The sequence below is a fragment of the Colossoma macropomum genome, unplaced genomic scaffold (assembly GCF_904425465.1).
Source record: "Colossoma macropomum unplaced genomic scaffold, Colossoma_macropomum, whole genome shotgun sequence".
In the NCBI taxonomy this organism is placed as follows: Eukaryota; Metazoa; Chordata; class Actinopteri; order Characiformes; family Serrasalmidae; genus Colossoma; species Colossoma macropomum.
In genome coordinates, this window is record NW_023496043.1 from 1,445,881 (window position 1) to 1,457,500 (window position 11,620).

General features: G+C 39.2%; 1 protein-coding gene across 1 annotated transcript in view; it reads right to left on the bottom strand.

Annotated features, from left to right (window-relative positions):
* Positions 1–11,620, bottom strand: part of vps8 (VPS8 subunit of CORVET complex) — a 153,998-nt gene that overhangs the window by 126,280 nt on the left and 16,098 nt on the right. Inside the window, 5 exon segments of the mRNA XM_036564837.1 lie at positions 2,392–2,544; positions 2,546–2,563; positions 4,323–4,403; positions 5,011–5,118; positions 11,531–11,590. Coding sequence (XP_036420730.1) covers positions 2,392–2,544; positions 2,546–2,563; positions 4,323–4,403; positions 5,011–5,118; positions 11,531–11,590 — 420 coding nt within the window.

Sequence of the window (11,620 nt, forward strand, 5' to 3'; positions counted from 1 at the left end):
TTTTCCAGTCTTCTGACTTATAATAGAGCCAACTGGCTATTGGCTCTATTATAAATGAGTTTTGAGTCAGTTTTCTGTTCTTTACAAGTTAAAGGATGTTGAAATTATTGCTCATGGTCATCGATGGAACAACACAGAAATGGCAGACAGACATTAGGTTGAAAATTTTTAATTAAATCATACTCATATCCACTACTACTAGTGTCTGGTATTGAAACTATTCAGTATTTATTATTTATCTATTTAAATAAATTTATCTATTTATTTATTTATCCCAAGTTATCTTTGGTTTGTCCGTGTTCATTGTTCATACTTTATAATTCACAGCCAAACATCAAAAGCATTTTTCTCTGCTGTTTATGCCTCATACTAATTCCAATTACAAGCTCTGTAAGTTTTGTTCAGTTTCTGCACAGCGACATGAACAGTCCAATTAAAGCTATCATTTAAAACCACGCTCCACTTCTCTAACGACACAAACAACAATAATTTATTACCTTTAAAATAACTGTTTAGAAGGTTAATCACTCAAATGCAGAGAGACAGTAACGCATAAACATTATAAATGTTCTGAAAGCCACAGGAAATATCAAAAGAGAATGACTACAGAGTGTCTTTGAAGTCCTCCAATTTAACTTGCTCCAAATGTTTTCTTTTTTTTCCCCCACCTCACAAATATCTACTCTTTTTATACGGCACTGAAGAATAACATTAAAACTATACATGTCTTAATCAAATCGCAGAAAAGGCTGAATGTAATGGCATAACATTAGTGTTACATCAAAACCTCATAACTCAATTTATACAGTTGTTTATTGTTGTACCATCAGAAAATGTCAGCCGCCCTTCACATTATGTAAATGCTTCATTATGAACAGACCAACAGAAACGGTCCAAAGTCACACTGAAATAAGTTAAACATTTTTTCCTTCTTTTATAAAATGAAGGTTTTGTTACACCAGTGATAAGTTTCTGATAAGCACTGGTAATTTGCATGCATACAGGATCTAAAACATACAGTATAGAGGTGAGCAATGTGAAAACACTATTGTTTCTATGATAACATTTGTTATTGGGATAAACAATATGCTTTGAGCGCATTGCGGATCTCATCAGTACTGAAAGAACGCCGACCAGCTACACGTTTCCTTAAGAAGAGAGCACAGTCAGTCTTGTTTAACTGGACTGCAGTACAATGTGAGAAACGTTGGGTAAAAATCACTGTAAGAAGAGTTTTTAAATGTAGCACTACTAGTGCATTGTGTCTCTGTTGTGATGCATGTTGTTTGTCATGGAAACATCTTTGAGTATCGTGATATGATATTGTGCAAGATCGCCGATCCTCAATACAGTTTCTGTATGCATCGTGCTTACAATGTGCACTGCATACAGATTGTAGATCAGGGAAAAAAAATAAAACACCTGGTCATTTCATGTGACAGTAAAATGAATTTCCCATGACTAATGAATGTGTCTAAAAGAGAATTCCACTATTCTTTTTAAAAGCAGCATAATTAAATGGTTAAGATGTGAACAAAGTCATTCAGAGTGATTTGATGTGAAATGCACCATTCTAGAGAAACTCAGGACTGTTGATGGTGACGGTGATAGGAGCCAGACTACCAAGGAGGTTAATGTCTCTAAAAGCTTGCTCACAGAAAGCTCTTGCATGAAATGCTTATGAATACGCTGCCTTATTCCTGAGACATTGTTTTATGATATTCTGAGACAAGCTTTTGGCCCAAGTTGTATTTCTAAAATATATGCAGAGCATTGAAAGATGAAACAGTCCCCAAAGAAACCCACCCCCCACCCCCCAGATTTTCACTATTTTACCGATGTCAACATTACATATTGTGCTGAAGAAGAGGCAGAGTAGCCACCTTTCCTGCCACTATGTTGGGTGCTCCTCCCCAGATCACAGACAGCTGCTCGTTTGGCAGGAACTGAAAAAAAGGACCGAAACTAAGGTAAAGTCGCTAAAAGGTGTTGGATCAAGCTGGTTTATTTCACCCATGATGTGTAAATAAAATATGCTGATTAACTCTGCTGGTGCTGGTGTTGGTGCGTGTCTTTGAGCCCTCATCTGGTTTCCCAGTGAGTGTGCATCAGCCCCTCCACAGACCCAGGCCACAATATAAAAACTTGGAAACACACGTGTAGAGTCACAGGTGGTTTTGAGTACTAAATAAAATGGCTATATTTGCATTGTAGGCCTGGCAACCTGTTTCTATTATCACCACTGTAAAGAAGTGAGTAGAGTCAGTACGCTTCTCTACAATAAATCATTCCATATCAAATCACTCCAAACGAAATTTAGCAAAATCCATGGAATTCCAGTTTAAACCCCTTGGCCCCCTCTGCCCTCATGACCCCCCAGGTGGTGCTCACCAGTGCCTGGCTGACATTGCCTCCCGTGGCGAGGGATTTGAAGTGGCTGCTGTTATAGACCAGCTGGACGTCCGACAGATCCAGCGTCTCTAGCTCCTCCTGACTGGGCCGATCAAAAACATGCAGCTTCTCCCCGCTGTCCATCAGCACCAGCTGTGCGCGAGTTCAGCCACTGAAAAACACACAGGGAGAGTGCTCATCTATTCTGCTCAATTAACTGCACTTCCGTACACTTTAAAGCCATAGTTCAGCCAAAACAACACAGTGCTCCCCCTTACACCAAATCAAAGGTGGAAAAGAATAAAGAAATTGAATTTGACTGCAATTTTACATTAATATGTGACTGACTGACCAGAGAAAAAATGGTTGTGAGATATGTATGATGAGATGTGAAAACATAAGTAAAAAATTATGTCTGGAATTGCATTTAGTTTTGATAATAAATGTATAAATCTTTCAAAACAATACTAAATTATAGTAAAATACAAATGACACTATGTATGACACACAGTGTCAGAAAACCACATAAGCAAGTCTATTTGAGATCTCAACTCAGAGTTTGAGGCAAGTGTGAGATGGTGTAGGCATACATTGTGTAGAGTGCTAATAGCTAATGAGCTTGTTCACTACATTAGCCTCAAAGCTCCAGTGCAAAACTAAAGAAGCAAAGTTCAGACAACATACATGTTTGGCTGTTTGACTATACACATAAGCAAGCAAAGGCATTTGTTACACTACTTGAAAAATGCAGTATGATATTATTCAGCAAGCTTAGGGATGAGTCAGAATCTGAATATCTGAGGAGTCATGAAAGTGAAAAACTGAACAGTAAATCAGGACTGTTTTACGCAAATCAGCCTCTTTTTAACGTTTTACGTTTTTATATTGAAGAACCCTAAGATGTCTAAAAGCGTGCACCCGAGGGCGATGTAGAGCCTGTGTCTTATGTTTTTGTCAGAGTTTCTTTTCTGTTTACTCCAAAGAAGAAAGCCTAAAAAGACTACTGCAGCCAGCTAAAGTCTGGGTCTCTGACAGTCTGGGTAGCATTTAGTGAATTTAGTGAAGTTACAGGTTTTACCAGCAAAGTAACTCACTTCGTTTTCTAGCTAGCTATGAGAAATACGATGTGGCTAGACTAATAACATTAGCTAAGGTGAATGATGATCAGCATTTGTTTGTTTTGTTTTTTTTTTTTTAAGACTTTAGATCAATTTAAAGCCACATCACTTACTATGAATTTGTGGTCTGTGTCTGGGTTTAATGTACAGTCGTAAGCAAATGTTTGAACATCTCTGCTCAAATGATGTGTTTTGTTGATTTAAGTTAACATCTTCTACAGATGGCATTTTTCTGCAAATTTTAGCAGACAATTTCTATTTATTTCATGAGTTTGATATATTGCGAAAAAAATAAATAGAAAATGTGCCATAATGTTTGCACAGGCCATATTTTATTACTATTGTTATGTATTTTTTCACATTAGGTTAAATTCAGCAAATAAGTAATGGTGCATTAAAATGTGCAGACGTGTGTTCTCTGTAGGGGATGTGTTCACTTAAAAGATCAAAATGATTCCATTCAAACCATATCAAAATATTTATTTTATCAAAATAAATGTATATGTATATATCTTGAATATCAAATTTGACTAAAATGCCCATTCCTAGTTAACACACCCCCCCCGTTAACTGTTACATGTTTTGTTATTATTAAGAGTAATTCTGCCTTTATGTGTGCTGTGTTGTAATTGCTTTGGCAATGCATGTAAAACAGTCAGGTCAATAAAACCTGTTAGATGGAGGGCAATAAAAAGAGAGATTACAAGGATGTCCCATAAGACTAACATTACATTCTGTTAAAAACACTAGGAGTGAGTAAAAATACGAGTTTGTTTTTGGCCACAAAAGACGAGCCCTGAAGATCAAACTCACTGTCAGACTGATGAGGTCACAGCTGAGCTGGAGCTGTCGCTGTTTGATGACATGGACTGTTCCAGATTCATCCTTCTTCACCTATGAGCACGCAAACACATGCGCACACACACGCGCGCGCACACACGCACACAGTAATCATCAGTTAAGTCTCAAAATGCCCTTTAGACAATCTTGTTTTAAGCTGACAGCACATATAAAAAATATTTTAATAATTCTTGCAAATTACAATAAAATAAAAAATAGGAAAAATAAATGATAGGACAAAAAATAATATCACTTTATAATAACAGACCCCGACAAACAGCAAAAGAAACATTATTTAATAATATATTAATAAAACTTAATTGTGCAAAAGTTATTTGTGTATTAATAACTGCATACACACACACACACACATACACACAACATATATATATATATATAATTATATACTATATATATATATACACATCACAATAATAATTCACTATATCACACACACACACACACACACACTATTACATAAATTTGTCTGTTAAAGATAAAGCTGTTGTTTATTAGGGCCTGTCATAAAGTGTTACCAAGTATTCAAGTAATTATGTATTGCATTTCTCATCCCTAGTGTGTTTTATGGACCCTTTAATTTTTTTTATTTAAAGCTCTGCTTCTCTTTCAGCCACTAATCCTAATTCCTAATAATGATTACCAGTAGGAAGTGGACGGTGTCCCCTCTGCAGAAGGCTAGAATGGGGTTCACTGCTTTCTGCACGGCCACAAACTGCCATGCTAACTGAGGCACGCTGGCAGGATCAGTCTGAAAACAAAGAAACAAACAAAACAAAATCACATAAGTCACAGTAATGCTTCATTTAGACAGGAGTACTAGCCGATAACCGAGATGCGATCTGATGATTTGCATTTTCTAATAAAAACATCTGTACAGTGCACAATAGTATAACCAATTCTATTCAGGTAAGATCCCAGCCTGCCACTTATTTTAAGATGCTAAAATCTAGGATAGTAATGATGCACATACTTTCAGGCTTAACCAAATTTTCCATTCTGAGGTCAAGATTCATCTGATTTCTGATATTGTGTGTTTATAAATGTCTTGTTTCTACATTCTCAGAAATAAAGGGATTAAAGTTACTGTGGTGGTCTCCTTCAAACACACATTTTCAGCACCTTTAGTTAGGGAACATAACTGCACCATATTCTGTTGCATTTATATACATTTTTAATTTGCACTGACTCTACACTGTCTTGACTCAAGGCTTTTTATTGTGTTTTTCTATTTAAGACTGCACTACAGTCTCAGGGACTGGAGGCGTCTCTAGTCTTCATCAGTATAGTGTCGACTTCACATGTGAGACACACATCGAGTTGGACCTTCTTTCTGAGCCTGTGAGCACGATGTTAATACGTAAAGACGTGGACTGAAAAACTGGTAATGTGAACATGGTGCGCCTTTAAAACTCATTTAAACTTGCCATAAAGTGAATTAAATCCTGAGATTAAGCTTTCAAGCAGAATACTGCATCACTGCATCGCTGGATGATTTAATGCATAAAAAATTATATTAAAAAACAGACGTGAACACTTCAACAGTGTGGCAGTATCAGTACAGCGATCTAGAAAAGGTTAAAGTACACAACTGGACGTTAAGGACATTGTTGCACCTTTGAGGGTGTATTTCCGTTGTTTGTATATTGGGGGACTAAGGCCCAGTCCCATTTCTTATTTTTACCCCTACCCCTTGTTTTCGCCTGTCACCTCGCCCCTTCTAACTGAGTTACACGTTGTAGTGGTTGAAGTCTTCCCCAACGAAATGGGACAACCCTCAAATAAAAAAAGAACATGACTTCACTAACAGGCTACTATGCTCTGTAGGCGACCTGGTCAGTCTGCAGTGATCAGTCAGCAACCTCGCTGCTGGGCTTTTGGTTAATATAGGACATCATATACTCAAAGAGGGGGATGCGATAATTATTTATTATTGCCCACCCCTACTTCTTCAGTGATATGAAGCTGAAGTCAGCTATTCGCTTCTTGTTCGGGTTTTCCCCATTCCACTTTAAACGGAGCAGCAGTTACATTCTGGCATGTTAGGCATCGGTTCCTGCTGGACTATTTAAGGTGGAACAGGAAATTAAGCTAGCTGGCTTCCAAGACGTTAACGTACTATTAGCGATTTTCTTTGAAAAGGTTCATAATACTTTGAAATGACATTAAACTAAGATAATTAGTGGTTATCATAATTTAACAGAGAAAATACTCGCATTTGTGGGTTTCGTCGGTTGCTCGCGCAGCCATCTTGCCAGTGTTTTCTTTAGTTTCCTCATAACACTCTGTTTGGAGTGAGTCTCTGAAAAATCTCCGTTTGGAGGGCCATGTAGCCGTAACACTTCACCCTACCCCTCTATCTCAACTAAAATCAGGACACCCTACCCTGAGGCGTAACAGCGTAAAACGGAGGGCTAAGGGCTCAGTGGTGGGGGTGAGAGGTGAAATGGGATTGGGCCTAAAGCTCTAATTATTTACTACAGATTGATTTGAGACTGGATTGGCACATCCCTATGGAAAACCATTACCAGCACATTCAAAAGTAGAGAGAGAGTCACGAAGAGACGGTGGAAGAGGGAGAATACAGTCATTGTATACTTCCCTTCTGAATCATTCACGAAAAGAAAACAATATATGCAAAGGCGCAGCTCTGCCGAGGGATAGAAGACAAGCCATGAGGAGAACATCAAGAGAACTCAGCTCTTTCTCTTTTCCCTCCCACATGAAAGAACAACCTGTCTTAGTCAGAGGAAATGACGTTTAACCAGATTTCACTTGACTTTATCGCTCCAGTGCCACAACAACAGAGGGGGACTTTCATAAGGACCCCCAACGGCTTCAGCAAAGGCTTTCTGTAGCTGCCAGTCTAATACAGCAGTGTGAAGAAAAAGAGCTATTGAGAAAAATAATTACACCTCTCTATGGAGCTTTATAGTAGAGACACAGAGAGAGAGAGAGAGAGAGAGAGAGAGAGAGAGAGAGAGAGAGAGAGAGAGAGAGAGAGATCAGCATGCTTTGTGCTCCTGGACAGCTTAGATCCTGAGAAATTAGTTTGAATGGAATGTGGCGTTTATAAAAGGGCAGAGTCATTATATCAGACAGAAAAAAGAAAAGGAGCAAGATATGGAGAAAAGAAAGATGGAAAGTGTGGATAAATTAAAAGACATAAAAGAGACAGAAATAGAGAGAGCAAGAAAGAGGAGGGAGAGGGTGGGAAAGAGAGCAAGGGAGGGAGGGAGAGAGAAAGACAGACAGACAGACAGACAGAGACAGAGAGAGAGAGAGAGAGAGAGAGAGAGAGAGAGAGAGAGAGAGAGAGAAGGTAGAAACAGGACAGAGGAAGAGAGAAAAGAAAGGTAGATGAATACAGGAGGAGTGAGAGAAAAAGGCAGAGAAAGAATAGAGGGAGAGAGACTGAAAGGAAGGTAGTGAGAGGAAGTATGAAGAGTGAGAAAGGAGAGAGGGAGAAAGACAGAGAAAAAGAGAGAAAGAGAAAGGTAGAAACAGGACAAACGGAGAGAGAGAAAGGTAGATCAAGGATAGAGGAACACAGAGAGAGAGGGAGAGAGGGAGGAGAGAGAGAGAGAGAGAGAGAGAGAGAAAGAGAGAGAGAGAGAGAGAGAGAGAGAGAGAGAGAGAGAGAGAGAGAGAGAGAGAGAGAGATAAAAGGTAAAAACAGGACACAGGGAGAGAGAAAGGTAGATCAAGGATACAGGAACACAGAGAGAGAGGGGGAGAGAGAGAGAGAGAGAGAGAGAGAGAGAGACAGAGAGAGAGAGAGAGAGAGAGAGAGAGAGAGAGAGAGAGAGAGAGACAGGAAAGAGAAAGAGAGAGAGAAAGGTAGAGACAGGATAGAGGAACAGAGGGAGAGGGAGAGAGAGAGAAAGAGACAGAAAGAGGTAAAAGGTAAAAACAGGACACAGGGAGAGAGAAAGGTAGATCAAGGATAGAGGAACACAGAGAGAGAGATAGAGAGAGAGAGACAGGACAGAGAAAGAGAGAGAGAAAAGTAGAGACAGGATAGAGGAACAGAGGGAGAGGGAGAGAGAGAGAGAGAGAGAGAAAGAGAGAGAGAGAGGTAAAAGGTAATCACAGGACATAGGGAGAGAGAATGGTTGACAAAGGATAGATGGGTAAGGGGGGGGGGCGAGAGAGGGAGAGATAGGTAGAGAGAGGAAAAGAGACTGCTGACTTTAAAAACCTTTCATTAAAGTTCATATTAGGTAACAGGTCTACATATTATTAAAGGAATAGAAAAAAAGAGGTGAGAAGAAAACAGATTCCAATTAAGAACAGTTCACCACTGAAAGAATACTACACCAGTATCATCCAGTGCTGGGCAGAAGGCCATTGTACAGGAGCCTCCATTAAGGACACATGCATGTCCTCAGGGACAGAAAGATGGACTCCATTTAGAGTCAACCCTTCCTTTTAGCCCACTGAAGGAATCAGTCTGTATACAGCTCTGGTGCATGGCTCTCTTACCCGCTTTTGAGAAAGTCACGCTCTGCAAACCTCCAACATTTGTCCCTCCCCATTCCTGTCCTGAAGAACACTTGGAGTAACGCAGTTGTGTGTCCCTGTGCCTGATTACCTATTTCCCACCCTTAAATCTATCAGATCCCTAATCGCTATTATGCCTGCTTTGGTAAGGCAGAGTAGTGTTAAAACAATAAATATATTTGAAGCGTTGGCTCCATCATCAGGAGATCGCGGGTTCAATTCCTAATGATGCTACAGCCATCCGTGGCTGGGAGTCCAAGAGAGCACATCTGGCCTTGCTCATTGGGTGGGTAGGATGCCCTCCCCCCTGATCACTCAGCGTGATGCTAGCCAGCGCAGGCATCTGTTAGCCAGCGTAACAGAACTGGCAGTTGGCGCTTTCCTCCAAGCGCGTTCAGCTGGCCAGTGATGTTGCGTGAGTGGCAGTTCGAAAAGATGCGGTGGCGCTTCACAGGTCTTGGAGGAAGCCTGTGCTAGCCTTCGCCCTCTTACCGATGGTGGTGTTGTGTGACTGGGGGAATCCTAACTAGCGGGTGGAATTGGATATGACTAAACTGGGGAGAAAACTTGGGAAAAATCCAATAAAACATTCAAGAAAAATGGATTTGAGGACAAGGGTTCAACTAATCCATAATGAGCCTCATTTTCCCTTCACACCTTTAAACAGCTCCCCAGACTCAAAACACAGACAAAATTATTTGTTTTACAGTATTCCCTGACATCAAAAAAAGCTGTGTATTGTAGTCCAATCCACCAAATGTCCTAATCGCCAGCCCAAACCAAATCCGGATGCTGCAGGCACAACAAGCACCCTTCCCCAGTATGATAACTGATGAAGAATCTCCACCTCTGGAGTCTGCTGAAGACTCTCTCTCAGGCCCTCCTACTTATTCTGCATACACACATCCAGTTTAATCAAGCTGATGTGGCTGAATAGAATTTGCCAAGACAACCAGTCAATATCATCCTTATTTTTAATGAACACTGTTACATCATCATCATATGCAATCAGCTTCACTGATATAGCTTCTTAAGTGCTGGGAGTGTGGACCGAGACTCCACAGAGCTGCTTTTGCAGGGCCACCGACCGCTCAATCGCTATCGCATATAACAGCCCTGAGAGACCACGGCCTTGCCGTATTTGGCTCTTCACAGAGGTCTTTGTGAGAATTTTCTGAATTTACTGAATTTTCAGTAAACTGTACACATCAGAATATAACAATTTGACACAAGAAACAAATTCTGGGCCGAATCCAAAGACTTCAAGCATCCTATAAAATAAAGACGCGATCCACCTCATCAAAATCTTTTGGTTCAGTAAAAAAGCCCATGCTAAGGTTTTTCCATTCAACATTAGCAAATAGGTCTCTGATTAAAAACAAGTCGTCCAAAATGGAACGCTTTGGAACACAAAAGGATTGATCACTGTGGATGATCATACTCCGTTTCATTCAACTGGTCAGAGCTTTAGGCGGGAGTGAGAGAGAGAGAGAGGTTAGAAGAAGAGTGAGAGAGAGAGACAAAGGTATAGAGAGTATACAAGAAGAGAGAGAGCAAGAGAGAGAAAGAAAGGTAGAGAGATGATAGAGGAAGAGGAAAAGAGAAAGGTAGAGAAAGGATAAAGGAAGAGAAAGAAAAAGCAAGAAAGATAAGGTGGAGAGAGGCTAGAAGAAAGGAGAGGGATAGAGAAAGGTAAAGAGAAGATAGAGGAAGAGAGAGAAAGAGGACAGAGGAAGAGAGAGAGACAAAGACAAAGACACAGAATACAGATAGAGGATAGAGAGAGGCAGACAGATGATAGAAGGGGAGAGAAAAAGGCACAGAAGATAGAGGAAGAGAGGAGCAGAGGAAGAGAGGAGAGAGAATGTTTAAATGTTTAAAATTACAAATATGCCATTAGTTTGCTACTTATATACTATAATAATAGTAATAATAGTAATAATAATAATAATAATAATAATAATAATAACAAAACAGTTCTAGTTATTAATATGGTTATTCGTTATAGTTCGTTATTTCCTTCCTTATTACCACTGTAATCACTGCATTTAAAAAAATAAATGTCCATATCCATTTGTCTGGCATGTAATTATTTTCCAGATGTTACATACCAAAAACAGTCATAACTCATTTTTACATGACCATTTTCCAACCTTTCTTTATCCCTTACAACTATTTTTTATTATGTTTGTTACTGTGCCTTTAATTATTTTATATTTCTAAATGAGCTCTGATCTCTGATTGGCTGCCTGAATTGTATTTTTGACTTATTCAAAAAGCAGTCCAGGCTGAAACACTGCAGTGTGAACGGGCAGGGCTATATGTAAGTATTAATATTAATTAATACTAACCTGCAGTGACACACATACTTAAATTCTTGTTCTCAAAATCACCCTTTAAAACAATAATATCGACTTTTCATAATTACTCATTAATGTGAGCACTCCAATAAACATCTGAAATTCGTAAACTGCTGTTCAGGCCAGCCATGATGTTTAGATAGTATATAAAACTTATGTAAAAAAAAATAATAAAATAAAAAATAATAATAATAATAATAATATAATAATAAAGCATAAATTGATCACATGAAAAAAAGCTAAAAAAGGCAGATACACACTTATGCGCACACACAGGTAAGGGTGGTTTTGGAGATGTACCTTGCCATATGGAAAAGTCATCCAGACCTTTAGAGAAGGCTTCAGTCCGATCACCAAAATCTGAGAGAGAGAGAGAGAGAGAGAGAGAGA